Source organism: Salvia hispanica, chromosome 1 (genome assembly GCF_023119035.1).
Source record: "Salvia hispanica cultivar TCC Black 2014 chromosome 1, UniMelb_Shisp_WGS_1.0, whole genome shotgun sequence".
In the NCBI taxonomy this organism is placed as follows: domain Eukaryota; kingdom Viridiplantae; phylum Streptophyta; class Magnoliopsida; order Lamiales; family Lamiaceae; genus Salvia; species Salvia hispanica.
The window spans coordinates 34,528,256-34,541,764 of NC_062965.1; the positions used below are offsets into that span (position 1 = coordinate 34,528,256).

At 37.9% G+C, this 13,509-nt stretch overlaps 2 protein-coding genes across 3 annotated transcripts; both read left to right on the plus strand.

The window, feature by feature from the left end:
- The first annotated feature begins 97 nt into the window (after positions 1 to 97).
- On the plus strand, positions 98 to 3,907 carry LOC125200788 (non-specific phospholipase C1). Its single transcript, XM_048098553.1, has 3 exons — positions 98 to 2,309; positions 2,710 to 2,889; positions 3,368 to 3,907. Exons 1-3 carry the CDS (start codon positions 1,193 to 1,195, stop codon positions 3,688 to 3,690), a joined length of 1,620 nt encoding a protein of 539 aa, XP_047954510.1. The 5' UTR covers positions 98 to 1,192; the 3' UTR covers positions 3,691 to 3,907.
- Positions 3,908 to 6,492: 2,585 nt separating this feature from the next.
- Positions 6,493 to 11,691, plus strand: LOC125205289 (protein DAMAGED DNA-BINDING 2). 2 transcript variants are annotated; one of them, XM_048104537.1, is made up of 11 exons: positions 6,493 to 6,739; positions 6,911 to 7,001; positions 7,188 to 7,315; positions 7,625 to 7,747; positions 7,847 to 7,935; positions 8,034 to 8,154; positions 8,824 to 8,915; positions 10,094 to 10,223; positions 10,410 to 10,658; positions 10,762 to 10,958; positions 11,056 to 11,691. In XM_048104537.1, the coding sequence occupies exons 1-11, from the start codon at positions 6,512 to 6,514 to the stop codon at positions 11,267 to 11,269; spliced, it is 1,662 nt and encodes a 553-aa protein (XP_047960494.1). In that variant the 5' UTR covers positions 6,493 to 6,511; the 3' UTR covers positions 11,270 to 11,691. The 2 variants fall into 2 exon arrangements, with proteins under 2 accessions (XP_047960494.1, XP_047961278.1); XM_048105321.1 differs by having other exon boundaries at positions 10,536 to 10,658.
- The last annotated feature ends 1,818 nt before the right edge of the window (positions 11,692 to 13,509 follow it).

Here is a 13,509-nt window from a genome sequence, read left to right on the forward strand (position 1 = left end):
ACCTGAGATTGAGATTCAAAATGTGTTTCAAACAAAATTGTTGCAAAAAAAAGATTGTGCAAACTACTACTCCATATCTTTTAATATTTGGGATGGAATAGAAATATCTTTTTATATTAATATTTAGTATTTGATTAAAAGTCAATATGGTATTAAGGATTTTAGAAAAATAAGAAGAAACAATTTTAAAATTCACAGGATCTTTTTATCGTTGATAATATGTAGAATTGCTTAATAGATTTACTTTTTTTTTTTCGGAGATTCATCTTTTCCGTCTGAGACCAAAAATAAAACACCACCTTCCATTTGGAGAAATCTTGATACTCTTAGTAAAAGACAGCAATCGATATTGTATAATTGTTAAGAGGGAATGGTTTAAAAAAAATAATGTCTCACCGCTATATCTGAATCAAAATAGCTCGACTCTATTCTACATAAATCAATGGATCTTGAATCAATTGGAACATAGTTTGAACTTAAAACTATGTAATCTTTTTCGTGAAGCAACTTCAAAATAAAACAAATATCAAGTTAATCAGAACAAATATCATTCAAAAATTAGAATAAAATAATATTCAAATAACCTCTATAATTATAGAATGATTAGTTGAATTAATTATAAACTATAATAGATTTATTTTTAGAACTTTAAAAAGCAAATCCCATTATAATCTGCAATTTAAAATAAAATGAGGATAAAAAATGTAAATATCACAAAACTTAAAAATTTACTCCACTAATTTAATTATACTCCATTTTGAAAATATCTTTCATTCCACCGATTTGTAGTCAACTGATATTCATCACCCTTTTAAATAGTCACGAATCTAACCAGCAATTAGTCATAAACTTCATTAATGCAGATTATAGTAATTATCTTAATGTCACGTAACTACATCTACAGCCATTTATTCATATAAAGTAAACACGAACTAATTATCAGTTGCGCCCAAACACAGCTCTACTTCAACAAACAACATTCATATATGATTAATTAATCAATCAAATAAGAAATTATACCCAACACAAAAAGCAACTACCAAACCAGAAATACAAAATCCAATCAAATTAGTCAACCAAGTTTCTGTCAACTGTCCCAAAAAAATCCTCCTTCATAATCTCAATTCTCAAAAAATCCACTTCAACTTCACAATATCTCAACTCCCCACTAAAAAATCCCTCCGCCGCAAAAATGGGGGTTTTCCGACGACTCCACCTCCGCGCCGCCGCCGCCGTGTTCCTCACCTCCCTCCTCCTCTCCGGCTGCCTCCCGCTCTCCTCCCCCAAAAAAACCAAGCACAAAATCAATGGCCCGATCAAAACCTTCGTAGTTATAGTTATGGAAAACCGCTCCTTCGACCACATGCTCGGCTGGTTAAGAAAAACCCGACCCGACATCGACGGCCTCACCGGATCCGAATCCAACCGGGTCAATGCATCCGACCCGGCCTCCCCCTCCGTATCCGTCACCGACTCCGCCGTCTTCGTCGAATCCGACCCCGGCCACTCCATCCAGGCGATTCGCGAGCAGATATTCGGCCGCAACGACACCTCCGCCAGCCCCGCCCCCATGGACGGCTTCGTGCAGCAGGCGGAGGCCATGGGGGTCGCCGGAATGGCCGCCACCGTCATGAGCGGATTCAAGCCGGAGCTCGTCCCGGTCTACACCGAGCTCGCGAACCAATTCGCCGTAATGGACCGGTGGTTCGCCTCCGTCCCCGCCTCCACGCAGCCGAATCGCCTCTACGTCCACTCCGCGACCTCGCACGGCGCCTCCAGCAACGTGCGCAAGGATCTCATCCGCGGATTCCCGCAGAAGACGATTTTCGACTCCCTCGACGAAAATGACCTAGATTTTGGGATTTATTACCAGAATATCCCGGCGACTCTGTTTTTCAAATCCCTAAGGAAATTGAAGAACGTAGTGAAATTCCACAGCTACGCGCTGAAATTCAAGCTGGATGCGATGCTAGGGAGGCTGCCGAACTACGTGGTGATCGAGCAGCGGTATTTTGACGTGACGCTGTTCCCGGCGAACGACGATCATCCGTCGCATGACGTTGCGGAGGGGCAGAGGTTTGTGAAGGAGGTTTATGAGACGCTGAGGAAGAGCCCGCAGTGGGAGGAGATGGCGATTTTGATCACCTACGATGAGCATGGAGGGTTCTACGATCACGTGCCGACGCCGGTTGAAGGAGTGCCCAATCCGGATGGGATCATTGGACCCGACCCGTATTACTTCGAGTTCAATAGGCTTGGCGTGCGGGTGCCTACGCTCTTGATCTCGCCCTGGATTGAGAAGGGCTCTGGTATGGACTTGTTGATGATTGATTTGGTTTGATGATGTTGAATTTGTGAGGTATTTGGCTAAGCTTATACTCCCTCCCGTTCCATAGTAAAGGAGGCGTTTCTTTTCGCCACTGAGATTAAGAAAAATTTGTGTTAGGTGAGTTAAGTAAAGGGAGAATAAAGTGGAAAGTGAAAAAGGTAGAGAAATGAAGAGAGTAAAAAGTAAGAGAGAGTAAAATAGGTGTGGAAAAATGTGTTAACTTTTACTAAACGGGAAATGACTCTATTACTATGGAACGTACCAAAATGGCAAAATGACTCTATTACTCTGGAACGGAGCGAGTACTAAGTTTTACTGACTGCAAGTGTTGTAGTGGCGTTGAATCGTTGCCTGATGGCGTAGTCTCGGTTATTTTGCAGTGATTCATGAGCCGAGTGGCCCGACCCTGACTTCACAATATGAACACTCGTCGATAGCTGCTACTGTGAAGAAGCTTTTCAATCTTAAAAACTCCAACTTCTTGACTAAACGGGATGCGTGGGCTGGGACTTTCGACAAGTACTTTTACATGCGTGATACTCCTCGTAGCGACTGCCCAGGTCCGCCCTTATCTCTTCGTGTACTTCACTTTGTCTATTATACTCAAGAGAAGCTTCTTGGTAGGCCTAGATCTATTGTTTGTGCTCAATCTTAATATAGTAGTAGTAGTAGAAGACCATAATAAGAAAATGAAGCAATTAAAATGATGATTCTTGTCTTGCTTCCACTCTTATTGATTCATATAGTTTAGTTTTCTGGCTACTGCCAATGTATGGTATTGAGCAAAACCATAATATTGAACTATCTGGTTTTCACGGAAACGAAGGATTGCAGCGTCCGTGCTTCAGCAGTTAGAGGCATTGCTTTCTGACTCGGTTTTAGGTGTAACCATGTTATAGAAATCAGCCTGCGCTATCTACACGAGACCACCTGCTTAAATCGAGTTTCCATCTGATTCTGATCTGCATTGTATTGATCTTCCCACCATTTTTTATCATGGTTAGGATTCAATCTCGAAATTTATACTTCATTTTGCAGAGAAACTCCCAGAGGTGAAGATGGCACTGAGGCCAAGGGGGGCAAGGGAAGACGAGAAGCTGTCGGAGTTCCAAATCGAGCTTATTCAGCTTGCGTCACAGCTCAATGGAGACTACATGCTCAACTCCTATCCTGACATAGGAAAGGAAATGGACGTGGGAACAGCTAACAGGTACGCGGAGGATGCAGTCAAGAGGTTCTTGGAAGCCGGGAGGGCTGCGCTGAAGGCTGGCGCAAACGAGTCGGCCCTCGTTACCATGAGGCCCTCTCTAACTAGTAGAATTGCAGAAGCACAGTCCACAACGGGCCATGAACCCTTCTGATTGTGCAAATATTCCTCCTTTAACGTGTATAGATAGATAGATATAGGAATATATGAAGTGGAATGGAGGTGTTCATGTATCCTTGTTGTCGCGTATGTTAGTTTAAGATGTACTCATATGAGTTTAGAGTGAGGGACGAGAATCTGCTTGTCTGTTTGTAACACATACAGTCCTTGCTTATTATACCTAGTAGTACTTTAGTACGCCTATTTATGTAGACATGTACTCCCTCCGTCCCACAAAGATAATCCCACTTTGACCCGATACGAGTTTTAAGAAATGTAATGAAAAGTGAGTTGAAAAAGTTAGTGGAACGTGAGTCCTACTTTTATATATTAGTTTTATAATAAAGTGTGAATAGTAATAAGTTAGTGGAATATGGGGTCCACTATTAAAAATGACAAAAAGTGAAATGGGACAAATTTTGTGGGATGGATAGAAATAGAAAAATAGGACAATCTTTGTGGGACGGAGGGAGTAGTATTCAACTTAATAAATGGGCCAATTGTAGGACAGTAGGAGTATATATATACTCCCTCCGTTTCAAGATAAGTGACCTACTTCTTTTGGGCACGGGATTTAAGGAATGATATTTAAATAAGTTAAAGTGGAGAGAGTAAAGTATGAGAGAGGGAAAAGTAGAGGAGAGAGAAGAGAGAATAAAGTAGGTGGAAAATAAAATAAGAGAGATGACTTTTTGCTAAAAATGGAAATAGGTCACTTATAGTGGGACACCCCAAAAAGGAATACAAGTCACTTATCTTGGGACGAAGGGAGTATTTTTTTTTGTTTTAACCACAGTTATACCGAACGAATCCGACTAATCCTGCTCGACCGGGCTTACAGATTAAGGCCGAAAGTCTCCAGCGGGTGGCGGGGTTTGAACTCGTGACCTCATGGTCACCACAGCTCTACGTTGCCAACTGCGCTGCGACCCGTTGGTCTGTAGGAGTATATATTGTTTACCTTCCAACTAGGAAAATTTTATATTTGGAGATTATCTTACCATAAAAAATCTATACAATATATAAAAAGGGAGTTTTGGGGGTATTTAGGAAAATAAGGGGAGTTTTTGGGGTATTTAAGGAAATGTCCTTTTAGAATATAAATTATTATTTAAATATAAACATGAATTATTTAGTTTCATAATGCGTGAATAAGAGTTGGTTATTTAATTTTAGATAGTGGATTAGTGGTATAGTTAGTGGCATAAATTAACACTTCGCTGTTACAAGTATAAAATGGAATCATCTTGGTATTAATTGTCTTATTCAATTAATAAAGATAGAATGACTATATCAAAATTCCAAGATTCACGTCATAATATGTTTATACTTCTAATTGAGGAATGAGATAGAAGAGAAATAGATGAATTCTTAATGTCATTTGTGAGTGATTTTAAGAATGTTGTATTTGTATCGTGTAGTGTACTTAATGATACTCCCGTTTCCCAGGAAGCTGAGGCGAGCAAAGAAGGAAATGGTTGTGTTGCGCCGTTCCTTAAAGGCCTTAAGAGATCATCATCGCCCTCGGAGGAGAAGGGGCGGGAGGAATCGTCGTCGGCCTTGGACGAAACGATGTCGTCTTCATCCGGCTTGCGATTTGCGAGAGCTTGCTGGAGATTGGAGACGAGGCCGGAAGGGAGGAAGTTGTTCTTCAGCGCAAGAGTTGTCATTTTCAGAGTGAAAAGAGAAAAAGGAAATGGAATCTGACTGGAATTAATACGATGGTGATGGATGAAGATGAGTAATTATCCATTGTATTTAATTCTTCATTGTGATAGATTTTTATCTTTCTACTCCATGATTTATTGTTTAAACATTATATTATGTGATTTGTTTCAAATTTATTATGCTTCAATATTGATTTGTATAGATTTTTTATTCTTATATAACTAAAATTGTTACTCTTATTGTTAATATTGATTCTAATTTGTTTAATTTATTTAAAATTAAAAATTAATATTTTAAAAATGTATTAATATGTGCATAACACATGATAAGTTGTGGTATGATTTATGTAATTGTGATATCTTTATCACTTTTCATAATTTAGTTATTTTGTTGGAGTTAGAATCCACTCGAAGAATTCTTTGTTATTCATGATTTACTTTGTAAATGTAATATTCATTATATTATAGAGTACACATTAATTAGTTATAATTTTTATATAATGATATTATTCCTAATTTTATTTAATTAATTTTGATTAAAAATATTTTAATCCGTGCGATGCACGGGTGTAATACTTAGTATAGTGAAAAATTCAATAGAAAACTTTTTATGCGCTAATGTTGAAGAAACAATAAAGTGAAGTACTACTATATTTTTATATTTCGGGGGAAGACAACGACCGTCGATCGGTTAAGAAACTGGCACGTAGTGTCCCGCCATATCACACAACCAAATGGCAATTGTACCCTCGGCTTTATAGCCTTCAATAATGAAGACACCAAATAATTTTTTTTACAATTTTTTCTACTCCATATAACACGTTAGATGTGTACAAATATCATCACGTACCATAAAAAAAGATTTGTTCAAATCATTTTTTATCATGTTATATACTGTTATACTAGTAGCATATTTTAATAAAAAAAGAGTTAAACAGACTTGTTCAGATAATTTTGGATCTAAGTATCGTCGTAAAAATTTGTACCACTACTAAAATTTCTAGTGTAATTTCCAATGTTATCAAAGGATATATTGGTAACTACGTCATAATCAGACTATTGGACTCCCAAGTCGGTTAATTAGAGAGTGAGAAATTCCCCTTTTATTTCTTGTTTAATTTATCTGTAATTTCACAGCGAGTTTTGAAAATGGCGCCGCAGACGAGGAGGGCTCCCTCCTTCCCCAAAATCGTGATTGAGAGAGACTCCGACACCGAAGATAGTTCAGAAGACGAAGAAGAAGATTTTGATGATGAAGTCCAGAAACTCGTCGGAGAGGCGTCGGATGAAGAGCAAGCAGAGGAAAAGGATGAGGCGTCGACGTCGGCGAAGAGGAAAAGGGAGCCTATCACTATCAGCCTCAAGAGAGTTTGCAAAGTAAATAGCTATTGCTACTTTTTAGTTTTTTTTTTCAATTTCACTAAATTTCTACTAGCAGTATGGTTTATATGCGTCAGATTTTGACGATTTTGAACGTATACAACGTGTGCTTATTGGAGATATGTTTGTGTGAGATTATGACATACTGTTTGGTGTATTGTTGTTTAGGTGTGTAAGCAGTCAGGTCACGAAGCAGGGTTTCGTGGCGCCACCTACATTGACTGCCCTATGAAGCCATGTTTTCTTTGCAAACTGCCTGGTATTTCATGCTGGAAATGTGTTGTTATTTCATAGGATGTGTTGTTTTGAAATGTGCTGTTTGTGTCATTGTGTGTGAACTGGTTATTTATCTTAGATGAGATTGATTGTTTGATGATCGCTTCCATTCCGCGGTGCCATAAGCTAAAATAGTGGCATTTCCTCATTGATTTTTTTTTAATTGAAGGGCATACCACGATGACTTGCCCGCACAAAGTGGCTACTGAGTTTGGGGTTTCGCCTGCACCCTTGAAGAAATCTCATAATTCGTTGAAGTATCTTTTCGACCGTCAACTTAGGTGTCATGTGCCTAAGGTAATGTCTCTCGGCATGCTCTTCTATTTTTGGACTGGGCTTGTCTTTTGTGTATTTGGGGTTCTGTTATTTGATATTGTGATCATATTTCTCCTTCTACTTTATGTGTAAGGACTTTTATATGATTCTTTGTTGATCATTCATTTTTAGTTGTTTTCTTATCAATATCTTGAGGTTGAAAGTCAGTTTCTATTTTGGTTTGACTTTTGAGTATTGAGTGTACAAGGATGTTCATCATGAAAGTTGTTTTACATGACAATTTTTGGTTTCCATGTTATGAAATATGGTTTAATGCTTTGCTCTTAACAGATGAAGCCGGCATTTGTGATTCCGAATAAAGTTAACTGTGCAGTAATTAGATATCATAGCAGACGTGTTACATGTTTGGAGTTCCACCCAACAAAGAATAACATTCTTATATCTGGGGATAAGGTTAGCCCTGCATTCTCTTAAGAGCATAGCTCTTAGTTTTGTGTACATTTAATGATTAACTGAGTAATATGATTCTCCTTTTCTATGGTTATGGTATAGAAAGGACAGCTTGGAGTTTGGGATTATGAGAAAGTGCACGAGAGGATAGTATATGGAAACATACATAGCTGCATATTGAACAACATGAAGTGAGTTCTGCTGGTTTCATTTGATTTTCGTGATTGACTGATGACATTCATGCATGAACTGTATCTTGACTCGGGTGGTTGGCTATCAAATTCTACAGGTATAATCCATTAAATGATGGAACCGTCTATGGTGCCTCTTCAGATGGAACTGTCAGCAGCACTGATTTAGAAACTGGAATTTCATCATCATTGGTCAACCTCAATCCTGCTGGGTGGCAGGTATCTACTGATCATCTGTTAAAACAAATACAAATGGTATCTAGTATCTGGAGTTAACATGTTACTTTATCTTGTATATAACTTGTCATCTTACTCATGGTCTTACTAGTTCGCCTGCATTCATTTCATCCTAGATATTACCACATCTGTTGTCCGCATCTGTGTCATTTAAAATGGGTATGAAGGCTGCTTACTAACTTCATATTCAACCTCTCTTCTATCTCGTCTGAAGGCATTTTTGGTTGCTCTGGGGGCTTTTAAATACTCCCTCCGTCCCAACTAAGTTGAGTCAATTTTTGGGCACAAAGATTAAGAAATTGTGTTGAAAAATAGGAGAGGAATAAAGTAGGAAATAAAGAGAGAGTGATTGGATAATGGATATTTTGTTTTTTGTCAAAAAAGGAAATACTCAACTTAGTTGGGACATCCCAAAAAGGGATGCAACTCAACTTAGTTGGGACAGAGGGAGTATTAAATAGGGAAAAGTGCAGTCCAACAACTAAAATGTTTATATAGAAGTGGGAAAAAAGTAACTAAAAATCATCATTCTTGTCTTGCTCTTAGCTTTATTCATTTATAAGGTTTAGTTCTTTGGTTAGTGGTTACTGCATTTTGTACATAACATGCGTATGAAATCTAATTGAAGTGGTTGTTGTTGTTTTCCTTTAGGGGCCTAGCAGTTGGAAGATGCTCTATGGTCTGGATCTGAACTCTGAGAAAGGAATTTTGCTTGCTGCAGATAATTTTGGGCTTCTCTATATGTGAGTATTTCCTGTTTTATTGAGCTCTTTGCACATGTGTTTCGTGAAATTGTAGGCTGAAAAAGAGGAGAAACCTATACTGATTCACAAGAAATCCTCGACGCGACACGGATCCAGCAGCGGGGTTCAATGAGCTCGGAAGATGGTATTCCTTGTTTACACATCCCTGACTCTGATAATGATGATGGTGATGAACTTGCACGTCGCATGGGGCTCGCTTTGGTCGGGAAATTCTCAACTTCATCCCAGCCCTCACTTGATTCGCAAGACCCTGTCTAACTTCAAATTGAAAGGTACGCTTAATTGAAATTTCATTAATGCTAAGCATATTCTCATTACCTTATCTGAGATTTGCTGATTATGTGAAAGTGCTAAGTGGAGCTAATAATAATAATGTATGGTTTGTTGAGCATCATCCGCTGAGAATGTTTAAGTGGACTCCTGATTTTGATCTGTTCTTTGAAACTCCCATTGCTGCTGTTTGGTGTAATTTGCATGCATTGCCCATTCATTTATTTGAAGAGTCCATGTTATTTTCCCTTGGTAAATTGTTTGGTGAGCCTATTCAAATTGATCATAACACTGCCACACGCGCACATTCGTCATATGCACGTATTTGTGTGGAGATAGATATTTCAAAGCCTGTCCCGGAGAAATACATGCTCCGCATTGGGGAAAGGCATGCAAATTACACCAAACAGCAGCAATGGGAGTTTCAAAGAACATATCAAAATCATGAGTCCACTTAAACATTCTCATCGAATGATGCTCAACAAACCATACATTATTATTATTAGCTCCACTTAGCACTTTCACATAATCAGCAATCTCAGATAAGGTAATGAGGATATGTTTAGCATTAATGAAATTCTAATTAAGCGTACCTTTCAATTCGAAGTTAGACAGGGTCTTGCGAATCAAGTGGGGGGCTGGGATGGAGTGTGAGAATTTCCCGACCAGAGCGAGCCCCACGCGACCTGCAAGTTCATCATTATCAGAGTCAGGGATGTGTAAACAAGGAATACCATCATCTGAGCTCATTGAACCCCGCTGCTGGATCCGTGCCGCGTTGAGGATTTTTGGCCCAGGCCACACTGTCCACCTCGTAGGATATCTGCCAAGATTTTATTGGCACGTTATGAAGTACTATGGCTTTACTCTTTTAAATGCATATGCAGGATTGATGCGCGCTCCAACAATGTGACAGGAAAACCTATACTGATTCACAAGAAAAAAAGCAAAGTTACTGGTTTACACTGTCATCCTCTCCAACCAGATCTCCTTCTAAGTTGTGGCAACGATCACTTCGTAAGCTTCTCACACATAGTTTTTGGTTGTTTCATCCACTCTTGTGTTTCTGTGACAGACAAGTAGATTGTTTCTGTTCCTTGACGAGTGATGACTACATTTGCGGCCATTTATTTAGTAGTATCTTTTGTAGCATTATATCTAATTTCTTCATGTGCACTCTTACATAATTTATATCTATCTCAGGCTCGTATATGGGACATTAGACGACTTGAAGATGGCTCTTCTATTTATAATCTTCAACACAAGCGTGTTGTTAATTCAGCCTATTTTTCTCCACAAAGTGGTAGCAAAATACTAACCACATCTCAGGACAACCGGATTCGTGTATGGGATTCCATCTTTGGAGATTTGGACTCTCCAAGCCGAGAGATTGTGCACAGCCAGGATTTCAATCGGCATTTGACTCCTTTTCGAGCTGAATGGGATCCAAAGGTAACAATTACATTCCCTACAGCTTGATAGTCTAAATACTCCATAACTGACTATCGTGTTGCCAAATTTATAATCAAATACGAAAAACTGTTCTTTTACACAGGATATCTCAGAGTCCCTCATTGTTGTTGGGCGTTACATAAGTGAAAACTACAATGGAGTAGCCTTACATCCCATAGATTTTATTGACATCACAAATGGTCAGTTAGTCGCGGAGGTCATGGATCCAAATATAATGACAATCACTCCTGTAAATAAGCTACATCCACGTGATGATGTCCTGGCATCTGGTAGTTCCAGGTTTGTATATCAGTTCATCTTTGCTAAAGTTCCTTTCTGTCTAGTATCATTTGTTTTGTTTGGCTGATTACACTGCAATACGGTTTGGTCGAGCCAGGTCTATCTTCATCTGGAAGCCCCAAGAAAACACTGAGCTAGAGCGCGAAGAGGTAGCTAATCGGATCATTATCTGCGGGAAGGCTGAAAAATCGCGGAAAGGGAAGCTCGATGATGACAGTGGTGATGATGACATGTTTGACTCCAAGAAGAACTCGAAGACAAAGAAAATTCATGTAAAATCTAAGGTACATGGTGGTAAGAGGAAATGCTGATTTTTGGGTAGGGATTTTGAAGATGTGGCAATACAAACCTTTTCAACCTTCTACATGCACTGCTCTTGTGCTTTTGATATTATGTGTAAAAAATAGGGTAGCATAGTGACTAGAAGTGTTAAATGGATGGGGTGAGTGAGAAATCGGGCAGGTCTGAGGTGATAGATCAATGGTCCCATCTCGCTTGATATTTTTGCGCGTGTTAAAACAAACAGAGTCCAAGCCTCACTAAAATATCGGTCGGGCCATGTTAAGCTATTGTAGCCACTATATTATTTAGGTTTGTACTTGTATGTTTTACTTTTTTCCTACTGTGGAATGGTTGAAGTTGTAGGAATTTGTTAGTTTATGCTCTACTTTTAATACAATACTCGCAAAGTAGAGTATTGAAATGAAGTTGAATGGTATCTCATTTTACGACATTTCGGGTTCAGCTATCTATCAACATATCTGGTGTGTTGACCCCTGATCTCATGTCACTTCACTTTGCTTTGATAAAATTTGATCATTTTTTAAGATTTTCATCTCTATAATTTGCTCATAAATTGGTTCTGTCGTGCTGAAAATCCATTTCTTTGGAGGTGCGCGCTTGCTCGCTCCAATATGATTTTTCCAAGCTGAATCCACTGGATTTTTTTTATTATTAAAGAATCTCTTTCTAGTTGATTTGGAACAGTCAGGATATTCTTTAGAAGATATATAGGCTTTTGGCGACAACATGCTTGGTCCTGCCTATGGGGTCTAATCACTAGTACTTCCTCCGTCCCATGAAAATTGAGACAAAACTTTTGGGCACGGAGATTAAGAATATATATTAAATATATTAAATAAATAGGAGAGATGAGAATAGTAGAAAAGATAAGAGAGAGTAAAGTAAATGATGGAATAAAAAATGAGTGATTAGATGTTTTGTCTTTTGCTAAAAAGGAAATGACTCAACTTTGTTGGGACGGACTAAAAAAGAATACGACTCAACTTTTATGGGACGGAGGGAGTACATTTTAAGAAGTATTTTCCAAGGAATTTATGGTACAAATATTCAATTTGTTTGGACTTGTATAGTACTCTGTCTGTCTCAAGTTACTTGAATCGTATTCTTTTTTGGGGTGTCTCAAGTTACTTAATCATTTCTTCTTTTTTTTTGGCTAAAAACAGAACATTTAATCTCATATACTTTATTCTTTCTTTTATTTAAGTATTTAATCTCATATACTTTATTATTTCTTTTACTTTTCTTACTCTCTCTTATTTCTCTTACTTTATTCTTTCATGTCCTCTATTTTATACTATAATTTTCTTAAATCTCGTGTCGAAAAGAAACACTACAAATAACGTGGGACGGAGAGAGTATTGAACTGGGACCAAGACAAAAAAGTTCTTCTAGTCAAGAAGCTTGTGCTTCTTTTATTGAAATAAAGGTAAATAAATGGTTTGATTCGACATTTCCTAAGAATTGATAGCATGTCACAAGCACAAGCTTTGCATGGCTGGATTTATAACTATATCTGTGCATCTCATTATAATTGAGTTATTTTTTATTGTTGTATTATAATTGAGTTTTTTTATATATATATAAAATATCATATTTAATTTATTTTATTTTCTTCATATTTATTTTCTCTGGTCTCTTTATCTGTCTTTATTTTTATTCGTACATTATTTCTCTTCACTTAATTCATTAAATAGAATTATATTTTTTTTACAACTAACGTGCTCAAGTATAAAATTATGGGCGTAGGTGAAATAAAATATTGAATGATTATAATACTAAAATAACTAAGAGATACTCAGATATCCAGCAAGCATGTTTCATGGTTTTCATTTGAGTTGCATAGTATGATTTTGTTAAGGGAGCATCCACAATGAGAATAGGTCAGTCATAGGTCAGTCACTCTCTCTCCTGCCATATTAGCAGTATTAAAAATCCACCTGCCACGTCAGCATTTACTCAAATAGGCCAGCCGCAACAAAAATAATTCAAAAACAACTACATTTATGAAATTAAATTTACGATTAAATTACGGAATTAAATTTACGAGAAATATACGGGAAAATTCATTCATTTCATTAAAAAAAAAGGTACATAGATAAAAAAAAATACATGATTTTTTTTTTTTTAAAAAGGGCTTCCACACACGAGCCCCGCCACTCTCTACTCCTCGTCGTCGCCGCCGCCACCCGGGATATCTGAGCCCGCGTCTGAACCCCCCACCAGTGTCCTCAAGGCATCCAAATCCACC